This window comes from Mytilus californianus, unplaced genomic scaffold (genome assembly GCF_021869535.1).
Source record: "Mytilus californianus isolate M0D057914Y unplaced genomic scaffold, xbMytCali1.0.p SCAF_3, whole genome shotgun sequence".
Lineage (NCBI taxonomy): Eukaryota > Metazoa > Mollusca > Bivalvia > Mytilida > Mytilidae > Mytilus > Mytilus californianus.
Genome location: NW_026262679.1, coordinates 28,780,851 through 28,796,816, shown reverse-complemented (window position 1 = coordinate 28,796,816; position 15,966 = coordinate 28,780,851). Strand labels below are relative to the sequence as shown.

Sequence of the window (15,966 nt, the reverse complement as noted above, 5' to 3'; positions counted from 1 at the left end):
GCAGGTTTACAGGAATACATTGAGATCCCCATATCTGGTCTCATTACACAGCTCAATGATTTTATGACTCGGAAACCTGTATGCCCTTAATAGAAAATCATTAGGCCTTAAGGGTTAGGTATATCCAAAAATAATCTTTCTCGTCTAGTGAATCTTTCGTTTTCTCTTAATATTAGAGCTGCATTTGAAAATACAAATTAGTCGTGAAGTTAAGACAGTTTTGTGAATACGGTGCCAGGTAACTTTTATCTCGTATTCCTATTATGGTTCATTAGTATTGTCTCGACCAAGAGTACTTTTGTTTTCTCTGTTAGGGATACTGTGGGAAGTCCCACCGTCTTCAAGGTGTTGTCTTTTAGTTTTCAATTGTTTCGATTCTTTTATATAAAGTATCACAGTATTCTCCAATTCTGGCAGCAGTTCTGAGTATTTTCATCTTGCAGATGCTTTAGATTCAAAAAAAGTTTACTGACAAAGGAGATTGTTATTTTGAAAAATTATGGAAAGAACTGCAAACTGAATCTGTTCATTCCAAAATCTGTAAATTTTCACTTATCGAACCATAGTAAGAAAAGTTAGTATAACTCTATGAGTTCACTAGCAAAATATTTATACATAGATTTATCAATAATTTTTAATATGAAATCCAATTTGAAGAGATTTATTTTGAACAAATTTAAATTAAAGTATTATTAGTATAATCTTTAAACGATGACAGAAAAAAATATGTCATTTGGAAATAAACTCAGAACATATAGACTCTTTAAGAGAAATATAAGTTTTGAACCCTATCTGTCTATAGGCAATAGGAATCAGAGAATTCAGACGACAAAATTCAGAATAAGTAACCATGATCTTGAAATAGAGAGAGGTTGATACAGAAGACTTCATGCAATAATTCCCAGTTCAATTTTATTGCCGATAGCACTGAATATGCTATAGCAACGAAAATATATTTCCAACATGACAAATGATAAACAGCAGGGAGCAATACATAAAAAGCATAATAAGAAAAAAAATAACATTTAATTTAAGAACATTATGTGATCTGATTGACCATTATAAAAATAAACAGATGCCTATTTTATGTAAGCTCACAATTTCTTCATAAGTAAAACAGACGTTAATTTAACTAAAATACTGTAGCTTAGTAATGTTTGGCCAAGAACGACAAAATGTTAACATATATTTAGACGTAATTGATCTATTGGCAGGGCATACTAATAAAAAGTGGTATTCGTTTCCAACACACTGCATTTTACAACATTTGCACAAACGTAATTCTTGAGCCATATTAGTATATCATCCTGTTGCAATGTTCAGCTTTCGTGTACCACTACGCAATTTAGTTAAAACGTATGAATTATAACAGTAATCGTAACTTAATATTCTTATAAATACTAAGTGTTTTGGCCACTTTCTACTGATGCTAACCCGCTTTGTAAATACTGATCTTCAATCCTATTCTTAATAACATCAATATATTCATTATTATTTCTATGTTTTCAACGCTTTTCTATTCATAGTCCCATCAGCAGGAGGTATAGAAGGTCCTTCCTAGTTATTGGGTAGTATAGTTTATCATGATTAATTTAATGTGTTGCTTTACTTAACCAGACTAGCTAGATCAGTTGAAGAATTAGAACCGTCTTTATATAGATTAAAGTTGACAGCTTTTTTTTTTATTTTGTTGACGGTTTGTAGTGCTGGCATTGAATCGATAGAGTATTTAAGCTGACAAATTTCATGTTCTTGTTTCTAAAGTGCGGTTTATATAACGGATGTGATTGCTTATTTCCTCACGGTACTTGTTTCAAAAATATGTCATCATCAGAAATTGTTCTACATTAAAGATATATATATATATATATATATATATATAGATCACCCCCGGTTTTTGGTAGGGGTTCGTGTTGCTCAGTCTTTGGTTTTCTATGTTGTTTTGTGTACTGTTGTTTGTCTGTTTGTCTTTTTCTTTTTTAGCCATAGCCTTTTTAGTTTGTGTTCGACTTGTGAGTTTGACTGTCCCTCTGGTATCTTTCGCCCCTCTTTTGGTATCCTTCGCCTCTCTCTTGTTAGTAAGGTGGAATCTCAAGCAAACTTAATTTATATCCAGGATATTTCTTTAAAAGATCAGTAACTTCTTGGTTGTTATTAACTATCGTTTTTACATAATCTTCTGTTTTAAATCTGAGTTACTGTGACTATCATAAATAGTTATATCATACACATAGGGCAATGTTGTTTATATGGCCAATTTTAAGATCTAAGTTTTCCTTCAACCATTCTTGAGAGTAATAGCAATGTACGATCTAATTGACTCCACCATTTAGACTATTTTCTACTAAATTGAAAAGTATTGTTCTACATAGTTTCCTTTACTGTCTGTAAAGATTACTGATGATAACCGTTTTTTACCTGTTGCTATCTCAAATGACTCGGCAAGGTATGTCAAAAGTTTATGTTTAGTTATGAATATACAATAAGCTCAATAAATCTATATATTCCTCTACAATATTCTTTGACACGTCAGCACAAATACAATAAAAATCGGAATGTTTTAAAGTTTAGATTATTCATATATATGTACAATACTATATTATTCTACGCTATTATATACAGCTGTGAAAAGCAAAAGCAGGAAAAGCATTCGGGAACAACAGGTAGTTCATGCTAGTATGTGCAAAAAGCAAGTTAAGCACTAAAATGTTTTAGAAATTAATTAATTCAAGTAAAACTTCACCAGCCCATTATCATTGATATATATGGTCATAATTATAAGTTAAATATTTACACAACTTTGATTTTTTTTTCGAAAGACTACGGATTTTCTACCCCAGGAGTAGATCACCTTTAAGTTAGCTTTATTTGTCAAAACCTTTCGGAATGTTTGGTTCTCGATGCTCTTCAACTTCGTACTTTATTTGGCCTCTTAAACTCGTTGATTCGAGCGTCACTGACGAGTCTTATAGACGAAACGCGCGTCTGGCGTACACAATTTTAATCCTTGTATCTATATGATGACTTTATTTGCAGAATATAAGAGTATATGCATATATCATAAACACTAGCTTAATTGTTTTAAGATAGCAATATGGATTAAATTACGGCGTCAGTGGTTTACCGATGTTCAAATCTCGTACATTGATTACGAAGAGACAAATCAAGGTAACAAACAAAAACTGAGGGAAAAGCATGAACTCCAAAAGGAGAACGAACAGTTGCGTGGAAAGGGTAAGCGTTTCTCTATATAGACTTCTACCCAGTAGCCTGCACCTCGGTGTAACTGTTGGGAGAGTGAACGGTTGCGTGGACAGGGTAAGCGTTTCTCTATATAGACTTCTACCCAGTAGCCAGCACCTCGTTGTAACAGTTGGCATGAAATACGGATATTGTGTTCTAAAAATTTGCTGTTACAAAATTTTGGAAATTGTTTTGAACTAAGGAATATATCTCCCTCGTTCAAAGCTTTGATTCCTTGCCCGGCTTTGGCTATACCTCTCTCGTTCAAAGCTTTGATTCCTTGCCCGGCTTTGGCTATACCTCTCTCGTTCAAAGCTTTGATTCCTTGCCCGGCTTTGGCTATACCTCTCTCGTTCAAAGCTTTGATTCCTTGCCCGGCTTTGGCTATACCTTCTGTCATTTTTGATTTATCAGCTCTTCGATGTATTTAAATAAAGTTTGGATTTTCACATTTTTGTCTTGCATTACTGAAGAGACATTTGGTTTGAGAAAATATCTACTTTATATAAAATATTTGCAGTACACAATAGACATTTGTATCACAAACAACCTGATATTTATAGACGGTCATTAAGAAGAAAATGAATAAACGAAGTTTTGAATGGAATATATTTACTGTATAGATAAAATTACCATTTGGGTTACTTTAACTTCGAACTTCTTAATATGTTCATGTCTGGCGGTATAACCATATTGCAAGAAACTTTTATTCTAGAATTATAAATACTACATGTATTATTTTTTGTAATTTGATCTTCATTGACAGTTCAAAGAGTTCTATAAATTCATAAAAATTCGATACACCCCCAAATTACATATAATTATACTTCGCCCCAATCCAAACATGTATCTATTAAAGATTTCACTTTCAAGTTGGATACATGTACTTGTGTTTGTATTTAGTTATTCTATCTATGGGAATATACTGTTCTCTAAATATGTCGTTTTACAAGTGTACATGTCCGATATTATTGTTTTTGTATTAATTATCAAATAAAACATATTATAGTTCTCCAATCAAATCATTTATGAGTATTAAAGGTAAGCGATAAACTACGTAATACAATGCCTTTAGGCCCAACATGACGAGTTCAGTGATTGATAGTATTTGACAGTTGTCTTATGGATCCCCGTTCATCTCTGCTATAGGCTACGACCATCATTCTTACTTCTTAAGAAAAATACAAAGCTGCTCAACACATTACTATTTTATTATATTGTTTATTTTCTGTTTCCTTTTATCAAATATGATATGGATGTTCTGTTAATTCATAAGTGAAGATATATACACTCGTAAAAGGACAAAAAAGTTAAATCGTTCCGCTTTGATTCACACCTGGATAAAGCACGTGTTTACAGGTGAATTTTGTATGTACCTATGGTCATTTGTAAACTTCTAAAGATTAAGAATAGTTTGTGATTATTGACAAATGATAATGAGAGAATAAGAATCATAATTGGATCCGTTTAATGAAGATATATTGACATTATGGATTACTCATCAAATTTGTTTAGAGTACAAATAGTTATTGTGATTGTATTGACAGTTATTTTACATTATACGAATGCTAAAAATTCTTCACAAGGTAAGACATAATGTCCTATTAAGTTGCGGTTTTGTATTCGCATCTAAATTATATTATCCATGCATGCTGAGGTGCTGGGAAACTTTGATTTCCTTACCTGTATATCCCAAACGGCATTATTGCGTCTTTATTGTATAAGTGAAATTTGGGAATTCAACTGAGGGGATTTTAGAACTGGAGACAATAATATTAGAGGCGGATTAGGGGCGCCCCCTCCTTATGGAGCTACATATAAGGTTAATGCTTATATAGACTTTTTACATGTCCCAGCCCAGACGTTGCCTAGTTTGCCACCTCCCTTTTTAATCCTGGATCCGCATCTAAGTATTTTTTTAGTAAAAGGAGATAATGGGAATACGTCCATGGGAGGGTTTATACATAACATCATCAATTACCAAAAGGCATCTTTATATAGATGTTATGAATTATAATTGATTCAATTTGATGACGAAGACTATCCAATATGCTATCTAAATATTCGTTTTTCATTGAATGTAAATATAAATGTTCAGTGCACTCAAACTGGTAAAGTTCGGAAATTTAAACTGTTACAGTAGAAAAATTACCAAAATTTCTTTTGTATAGTGCATGCATTAAGTAGCAGCTGCAGTTTTATAATTATGTGGACCTGTTTGTTGAAAGGTGTTAGATAACTGGATTCCGAATTTATAATTCCATGTTACTACTACTTCCGCTATCAGTTCAATGAATACGATGACTTTACCGCATGATGTAAGTGAAGTTAATTGTCACACACACAATCAACGTTAACTTTTTGAAAATGTTAGCATGGTTTCGCAAAACAACTTCATCTGTGATCGCAGAAAATGTCTTCTGTGAACAAACAGAATATTTTTTTTAAACCAAACGATTTAGCAATAGTTGATATCCTAATGTAAGCTTTTAAAAAGGAAATTATTCTAGCAAGATGGACTCAACAAACACGTTTTCACACATCTGTATTCGTAATGGTTATATATATATATATATTATGATGAATTCCTTAGTACTGACAGCTATTGTTTTGTAACATGTAAGCATTTGCCCTATCGAAATATTGAATGTTTATCTATAATGTTAAACACCAACATTCTGGCATCTTCTGAGAAAACTTGCAGATTGTTATTCATAATTTAAGTTGCATAATTCGTTTTGTTGGAAGTCTTAACACAAACTTTCCTAAACGTGACAGTATATATTTACACATTCCTGGCTTGCAAATTTTTAGGTTTGAGCGTTCCCGAGGAAAATAAATCCAGAAAACCTCATCGGGCACACGAAGTTTACGAAGAGTTATTTTCATTTAGTACAATGCCATGCTGTTATGAAAGCAATTGAGTGTTTACTTCTTGTTTTCCCAAGCGTCGAATGGATGGTAATCAGTTAGAGTATGAAGCAAAAATAAAAAGTGAAGTCGTTTAAGGATACATTTCAACGTTTGATAGCTGAATGCTTTAGGTGTTTCTCTGTTCATAAACTACGGTGTTTTATAACTTTCTACTTAAAAGATTCCCGAATGATGATAATGTGGCCATTAAGCAATTACTCGCCCAAAGAAAAATGCAGAAACGGTTAAACGAAAAAACAAATTTTTCTTTTTTTTTTGGGGGGGGGGGGGGAGTAATGATTGGGGAGGAAATTAGTTTGAAACTTTATATAGTATAAACCTTTGTTAGGAATTTTGGTACGCCCTTTGTTAATCTTTTCATCTTACTTATTGTTTTCGACGTCTTCCGGAATGTGATTTCTTAGTCAATGCTTACAACAACTAGCGCATAACAATTAGTTAATTACAGTTTTGATTTTCTTTTTTTATGTATTTGCACACATTCTAACCAAAACAAGACAAAGGAGTTCAGTTTAGACCTTTATATAGTTATATGATTGATCATTATTGATATCTATTGTCTTATATACGATTAATTGGTCTATTGTGGATACTATTAGATATATGACGCAAATATATTGCACTTAACTTGTGAAATGGATTTTAAAAAAAGATTTCAGGGGATGAATAACGTTTTTAATTAAACACCTCAAATTGAACTCCAATAGTTTGATCTTGAACAAGAAAGAAACTTTACTTTCGTGTGGTATTTCCCTACCCAACATAAATGGCATATGGAACCTGTTTCAGTGGTCGTTTGTTGATTTTGTTCTTAAGTGTTTCTCGTTTTGTATATAGATTAGACCGTTGGTTTTCCTGTTTGAATTGTTTTACACTAGTCATTGTGGTGCCCTTTATAGCTTGCTTTTCGGTGTGAGCCAAGTCTCCATGTTGAAGGCCGTACTTTGACCTATAATTGTTTACTTTTTACACATTGTGACTTGGATGGAGAGTGTCTCATTGGCACTCATACCACATCTTATTTCTATATACGCGAATAAGTTCATGATTTTTCATGATGAAAACAGTGTTTGAAAGAAAATATTATTGATTTTTTTCCAAAAATTAAAAGTTTGACTTATTAAACTTCGCTCCCTGAAACCTTTTTTTTTCTTCTTTCCGAAACCTTTTTACGCAGGTCACTGTTGTGTGGTTAAAAAAGAAAAAGATATGTAGGCTCCCTAATAATGTCTATTTGACCAAGGAAACCCTACAACACTGTTCCACATGTTCAGCTTTTTATCCTTAAATTATATAGAATTCGTAAAAAGTGTATTGTATTTGGACTAATTTACATTTTCACTGCGACAATATGAGATATAGACAACAAAGACCAGTGTTGATTGATTGATTGTTGTTTGCTTATTGTTCAGTGGCAAATATTACATGCATGTTAAGGATGATAACAAATTAACAATACATACAATAGGTAGGTTCGGCAAATACAATGGCCGACCTGGAAATTTGGACTGCCATTGGGAAATGAGGACATGTTAGATAGGGACAGACATTTTTTTCTGTTTGACCTATCTTTAATGTGCAGTGAGCCTGACACACTCTCTACACGAGGCATCGTTTATCAGACGTTGCTGCGAATTTATACATCCACACAAACAAACGGACGCCCCACTTTTAAAAGGGTTTTACTGTCGGTTAAGAAAAGACCAAGTGTCCATATTTCGCTACCCAAGTGACCCTTGTGTTGACTAGTGTTTAATTTGTTAATAAATTATATTCATTTTACTCTTTGAGCATATCGTCTTATAGCTCAACGAAGGTAGGATGTTTGTCATGATTTGCGGTTGGTAATAATATATTGTGATTCAATTGTGTTATTCAACAGCACAAGCTATGCCTATATTGATTGGTCACAGTACCTCTAGTTTTCAGCTATATTCAGGACGATAATGCGTTATATAATGTCATATGAATATGAATCCAGCCATATATATATAAAAAGTATTGTTTTGTTTAAGGACCAGAGATTTTTAAAATTTCTACATGCCGCCCTCAAGGTCACACCGATATCTACTAAGGTGGTTCATATAAGTAGAAGGTTAGGTCAGCATGGGGATCATTTTATGCTGCCCTTTTGATTTACCAGCTTGTCAGACATTAATATTAAAGTTCTTTAAAACACTTATATCGTATTGTATGTACGTTTGTGATGTGAAAATATCGAGAGGGGGCTGTAATCCTCTTTATCTTGAAACTACCATGGAATGTATTTTGGACCAACAGGATTTTCCGTTCAGAAGTCATATCAGATGATGTTTATTATGAAATTATTTAACGACATATAGTTGTAAGTTTAAATCCTGATCCTGTAACTATGACTCTGACTGTACACACAAGAAGAATGCATGTCATAAAATGTATTGTTTGTCTTGTGATGTTGTGCATCCTGTACATACTTGTGTTTTACGATGTCGATGATATAGATCCTGTTTTAGTATGTTTGACTGTGTGGCATCATAAATCAAAAATATTTGGTAAACAAATACCTTTATTTTTTATAAAGCATACATCATCATTTATTTTACTGATGCATTTAAACTTCATTCATCATTTTAAAAACATTCTAATGTTTTCAAGGTGTTTAAAACAAAACTTTTATAAAGTATTTCCTGAATTATGTATGATATACGTTTTACCTCAAAATAATCAGTGTTACCATAAAATGAAATATAAACATACATAGTAATGTTTTACCTTTGGTCAAATATATTCATTTTATAAAGTTTATTTTAACATTTCCAAAAATAATGACCCATTTTAAGTTAAAGGCCTTGTTAACAATTTTACTTTCTGGTATGAACTACTTTGTCATTGGCATTCTTTATATTCTTCAACTGTTGTACGAGGACACGCTTGTTCAAGTCTGACAAATCTGGTTTCAGCAATATAACTGATCGTAAAACATCTACTTTACCTTTACATATAAAATGTATACCATTATACAACATTTGTTAAGTTGGCGAGAAATAATGTTAGAAAAGGCATAATATTTTCCTATCCTTATGGCAATATTTATAACGTCCTTGACACGTTTTGCAAGTACATCTGTGGACTGAAGTAATCTTATATAAGGATATTGAGGAATATTGAATAACATCAGTTATTATACACCAGTCAAACGTGTTGTCGATTACAATGTTACTCTCCCCGACTCTTCTGTAAACAATAAACTGTTTTTGTGCAATTTAGTGAGTTTATTGATATCATTGTTGTATACTGTTACTTTCCCCGACTCTTCTGTAAACAATTAACTGTTTTTTGTACAATTTATTGAGTTTATTGATATCATTGTTGTAGACTGTTACTCTCCCCGACTCTTCTGTAAACAATAAACTGTTTTTTGTACAATTTAGTGAGTTTATTGATATCATTGTTGTAGACTGTTACTCTCCCCGACTCTTCTGTAAACAATAAACTGGTTTTTTTTTTTTTGTACAATTTAGTGAGTTTATTGATATCATAGTGGTAGACTGTTGTTTGTCGTTTTTTGTCATGGCGTTGTCGGTTGGTCTTCGGTAACCTCCGCCTCTCTTGTATCGCTGTAAACTTTCTCTTGGTTTAGCAACTATATTTTTTTAATCAGAGTTCTGTTATGCGATTTATCACAAATCAATTGTTAGCAGTTCGCCCTCCTCGTATTTGATGACACGGAGACTAGGATTTTCTGTTGTTTTTTATTTTATGTTAATCGATGTTGAATAATAGATTGCATTATTTTTTTTTACTTTTCTTCACTATATACCAAGAGAAGAAAGATTGAGACGTAGAAATCACATGTTCTCAATCATTAATGTCACTAGATATAAGGTGTGCATGACATTTTAACACAATTTTCTACTTATGTGTTGTTAGACGTGTTATTAACTTGAGATGATCTTAGTAAAAGCAAAACTGTATTGTTGTCGATAATTCCCCTCTTTCGTCTTTCCTAATTTTGTAACGACATGATTAATTTGGCTAGGTATTGAGACAAATATTTTTATATGCAAAGTTTTTAGTAAAATGGGTATTACAAGAAGAGAAAGTAGATACCAAAGTAGTAATTGAAACACATAAATCGAATAAAAAAACAAACAGCAGCATGACCCAAACGAAAATACGATGAAGAGAAAACGATTGAACAAAATGGACCCTTACCAAAACCGGGCATAAAGTCTAGTGATCCTTTAGGTTGACCAATTATATCTTCTCTAGCGGCACCTGTCATGTAACTCATTGGAAGGGGAAATTTTGTGGTAGTCTCGTTCGGTGATTTCACAATTGTGGAAAATAGGAAGGGATTGCGGTTTCGAAAAGTGGAACATATACGTAATAATCTTATAATAAACCCAAGCCCGGGAATATCGTATAGACTAGGGAAAATATACTCAACATACAGGTGTTAGTAGAATAAATGTTCGTACACAGAAATGGAAAGCTCACAAGGGGGATGTTGATATCATTTCTTAAATTTAGTTCTCAATCGATCCCAATTGATAATTACTAGATATCAGTCCAGATATAAACAGAACTGTTTCTGTTATCCGATATTTCAAGTTCAATGGGATAGATGCGATCACAATAGTCACCAGAGTTTGAATTATTTAGTGAAAAGACATTTTCTGTATAGCGAAATATAACTTCGTTAAATTTTTCTAGAAGCTCCTGTATAAATTGTGCCTCATAAGAACAAGCCGGCAAGCAGGGTTGTATATCGTTCGTTTTATTACAAACGGGACCTTGACAATGTCATTCATGAACAGTAGAGGGAATAAGATTGGGTTATGCAAATCACTTTAACACCATTGTTTTAAACTGTACCAAATCAGAACAAATTGCACTTTTTATGAATAATTTGTCAATGTACAATTTTTATTTTTGTGAAAGTGGTTTGGGTGTATGAAATTATAAGTGGTCGCGAATTTAATCTATCTTATTGTTTGGCAGACTATATATGAATCACGATGACTGCTTGTTCATAATTTTGAGTAATGTTGTCTTTTTATAATTATATAGTATACCATTTTATCAAACTAATTAACCTCAAAAGGAAGATAAATCAAATAATTTATCGAATAATGTCGATCTATGCTTTAAGAAACCGTCGTGTCCTTTCAGCATAGTTCGCATATTTACTGTTGATTGACTATGGTTTATAGTTTAAATTACAATACATAATAAGATCAGTTAATTTCTAAAGATGTATTCGTTTACTACTTAAAATTGAAATTGTAATTTGGCATTCAAATCAGCTTTCAACTTGATTGAAACATCGGATTGGAATTTTGAAACGCATATTAAGATTGTAGACAGAATTTGTACTATTATTGGTTGATTTTATTTTTTTTTACTATGAACTCGGATCTTTAATTAGAAGTACACGACTGTTGCCATCTGTACTTGAAAGGACCTGTAAAATTTAGGTGTATACCGTAACAAATTCATTGTCCTGACACTGAACTCAAACTGTCATCGAACATTCATATGTTTAAGAGGTCATGGTTGCAAAATTTGTCATTGATTCCTGTTGGAGTTTAATGGCTTGTAAATCATGTTGTGCATGTATAAAGTCATACGCTCTTGGTCATGTTTACTCGGTACTCGGAAAACAAAACTTGTGCTCTTAACACCAAATCAAGTATTTTGTTTTGGTTGAATTCTGAGTTTGGGTACGAATTCAAATTTTGGACTCCTTGCACTGAGTAAAGTTTTATAACTGAGAGCTCTGGTGCTTGAAATGGAAAAATGCACATACATGTACATGTTTATATACAATTTATCAGGAATACATGAACGAATGCGAGCCTTGTTTAGTAATATGGATATGGTATTTTGAACTCTTTTTTTATACATTCATATGGAAATTTAGCATTACGACCGCCTCGGTGGTCTCGTAGTAGCGTGTATGCCTCGAGAGCGGCGATCGTGGGTTCGAACCCCAGCCGGATTAAACCAAAGACTAAAATTGGTGTTTGCTGCTACTACGCTAAGCAAGCCGCGTTAGGAAGCAAGAGGAAAGACTGGTCGGGTCGGAGTCACAATAATGTCTCCGGGTAGGGTGATAAGTCTGCCTGTGGATTGTTACCTTGTGAACTAACACGTTCAAAACCCGGCTCAGCGTGTCGGTCTAGTACAAAGCAGGGTTAATATTCAAATCACATCAACATGTTATCGTCCTGAATATACATTTTATTTGCCGCTGGACGTTAATCAGTCACCCATCATCATAATGATCATCTTTACATTACGTGTGCGAAGGTGTGACAAGCGTAGATTGCAGCATCATCATAAATTTCATTTTATACATGTTGGAAAACTTTCACATTTTTCGTTCATTTTATTTAAGATTACGATACAAAATGTTAGATTTGAAATGCATACATAATTGTAATCATTTTAATGCTCCATCAATAACAACACATATAACCATTATCTTACATCTTGAATCGTCCGATTAAGTCGAGTGGTATGCCTTATTGCATTGGATAACCGAACATGTCCACGATGATGAACCGCAGTAGAATGACTGTTTCTTTGATATTTGGTTTTTTTTTTAGTTTGGTTTTATCCAATGATAATATAGGTTTTGTTTTATAGGAAATGATACAAAGTATTGTTAAACGTTCTGAATCAATATAATGAGTCGTGCAATTATGGCATTCTTCATTGACTGTTCAGCCATGAGGTTCCATGTTCATGATATTCTAATATCTATCTCTTTTTTGTTTTGAATTTTCTTTCAATCTTTTGCTTTTAGACTATAACATTAAACATACGTGAAAGCAATCACATAATATGCTTGCACCTATTTATTTTATAATATAAATATGCAAATTAAACAGTCTGTATTTATTTTAAATGTAGTTGCTGACACATTAATCTTTCATTTTTTCCCGTTAAAAATGTCAATATTATAAACAGATAGGTAGGAAAATCAAAAATATGTGGTTCGATGCGGTCTTTGTTGGGGATTTTATTGTCACCCAGAAAACACAAGTGATTATCATGAGTAATAATTTGTCTATACCTATGCAATCAGTCACTGTTATGACGGGGGGGAAACATGTTATCCTTTTAGGAAAAGAAATGATAATGAATCAAATCTTGTAAACAGCTGATAGCTATTCTTGTATGTACATGATATACCGCAACTGTTATAAATGTTATTGATTGTTTCAAAGGAAAACACCGCAGTTGGTGTAGGAATTTATGTCATGTTATGGCGTATTTTTTATGTATAATTCTTTTTTTTTAATTTAACTGTTATGTTTTACATCTTTTGCATTGTATATAGTTTTACTACACACTGTATGTTCTCGCTTAATTGGTCTTTATTACTTGGTGTGTTACACCCTTACGTGAGATTTTCTGTATACCTACACTGCTCTAGGGTCATTATATCTTGAGGGAAACTGAATCATCCAATTTTTAGAGAATTATGTTGAAAGTAAAGCTATTCATTGTATTAGGGATACAAATTTAATCAATTTTTAGCGATGTCCTTCGATGCAAAATTTAACAATAAAACATGTTAAATTTCCATCAAATTTGTATCAAATTGCCTGCCACCGTAATATATCGCGCTGACTAACTTTGATTTAGAAATATGTAAAATTGTGAAACAGTATTTTAAAAGTATATGATATATAGTCTTAAATTCAATTTCTCGTAGGAGTAGGATTGTACTACTTTTATAGATTTTAACACGTGAGTGACACAAATAGTGAACAAATACGGGGTAAGTTGGCCCTAATCCTTAGAGACGGACCTATGACAAACAAAGATAACGGACTATATACCTCAGAACTATTTGTCAGAAAGTGCTGTAATGGTTTGGTTTCCTTTTCAGCGAATCTATTACGGGTGATTTCTATAACAGATTCTAGATCGAGTTAAAATGAGCTTTGTTTGATTTCTTTACCACAAAACTGTCTTAGGAAATAGGATATATTTTATAAGGTGCTATGTTCTAGCTGGTGATTGATTTGAGTCCATGGTGAAAATTTGGACACAAATCTCGTTTATTTGAAAGTTTAGCGTCCAACAATTGATTCTAAAGTCATTGGATAAACAAATTATATAAAGCTTAGAAAAAAGACTGTCATTCGACAATTAAATTCACCAAACAACTGAACGACAGTAAGTAGGGTTAAATTTTTATTTATTTTTGTATAATACATGAACTGATGAAAAATTATTGTACATTTCACTAAAGAAGTGAAATAATCCAACAAAAAATCATTATGTTTCGAAAATTCCTAATCATTTAAGTCCTTCTTGCACATGTATATAAGTGGTTGGTACCGACTGTCATGCCTGGAAATGTACGAACAGGAATTACTGTGGGAATGTGTCAATCATACAAAGAAAAAACAGTCTGGTCAAATATGTAATTCTTCCGTAATTTATCGTCATACATATGACTCAGGTGTGAATGATTGGGCTTTATTTTTATTGCTTATTACCAAAATTTTATATTTTATAACGATTCCGCATTGTTTAGATGCTTATTCATAAACAATCGATCGAAACTGGATTACACAGTCCCAGTATAGACAAATGTCTTAGAATGGAAGCTAATCACTTTGATTTGTAAGATATAGAAACTCAGTAGGGGGTAACATTGTTTGTATACAGACTTCCCGGTCAATAATGCTTTGATAGTGTAAATAATTAAGGCAAAATACACAAAACCACTATATATATGTCAAAAATATAAATTAACTAAACAAGAGATATAAGCGACTGAGATCTTTTTTTCTGTCTTGAAAATTGCATATCGATTGCGGTGATTACAATTGGTGTTCAATACATCAAATGTAAAATTGAACCAACACGAACTTTAAATTAAAGCACATTTGCCGTCTTTCGTGGTTCTTTCGATATTTTATTCTCTTTTAAAACATTGGAACCGAAAATAACTAAATTTGGCATGTTTATTTTAATGGTTGTATATACATGTCTCATCTTTTTTTAAAGATACAGATGTCCTTTTTCTGAGTAATTTGGTTGTTGTTTCATTGAACGGTATAACCCACATCTCCTTTCATACATACTAGTTTGAGATTGAATCCTCAATTTGGTGTAACAAGTCATCAGTATTAAGTTTCACTTTTCAAACTTAATATACGCATTATTTTTCTCTGTAAGCTAATTATGACATGTCATCCGAATAAATATTACAAACGCTAAGCAAACAATAGTATATATAACAAAGATATAGACCAAAAATCACCACGAGAAAAAAGCCAACCATAACACCACAAGCCAGAATCTTAGTTATGAGAACATTGACGTTTGAGCTTTTTAGAAAATTTAACAAATACCGGAGGTTAGATCGAATGTTTTGTTTTCTGTAGTTAATATATTTAGTGTCAGATCGGAATAAAAGATAGTCTATTTCAAGGCTGATACAAACTTCAGAATATATAATAAATATATATATATAGCTACAAGCCATAGAGGTCACCAGGATCACATTACTGAATGTTAAACGCTTAAACGGCCGAAACGATGGGCTGTCTTTTGTGGTGCATTTTTATGCATAATTTGCAAAATACTTGCATTCAATAATGTGGGGACTCATTGTGTACCCACTGTGGTAGTTATTAAATCTGTACAAATATTCAAATAGATACTGAAGTTATCAAAATAGTATCTGGCTACCTATATTTAACACTTTTTATGGTTGTTTTGTCCGTTTAAGCGTCATATTTACTGTCAAGATGACGTGTTAAATATAGGAGTTAGATG

The 15,966-nt window shown here is 32.5% G+C and overlaps 1 protein-coding gene across 1 annotated transcript in view; it reads left to right on the top strand.

Moving 5' to 3' along the window:
* The first annotated feature begins 6,197 nt into the window (after positions 1–6,197).
* LOC127733437 (deleted in malignant brain tumors 1 protein-like) overlaps positions 6,198–15,966 on the top strand; it is a 51,330-nt gene continuing 41,561 nt past the window's right edge. Inside the window, exon 1 of the mRNA XM_052242799.1 lies at positions 6,198–6,204. Within this exon, the coding sequence (XP_052098759.1) occupies positions 6,198–6,204 (7 nt within the window). The remainder of the gene's footprint in view (positions 6,205–15,966) is intronic.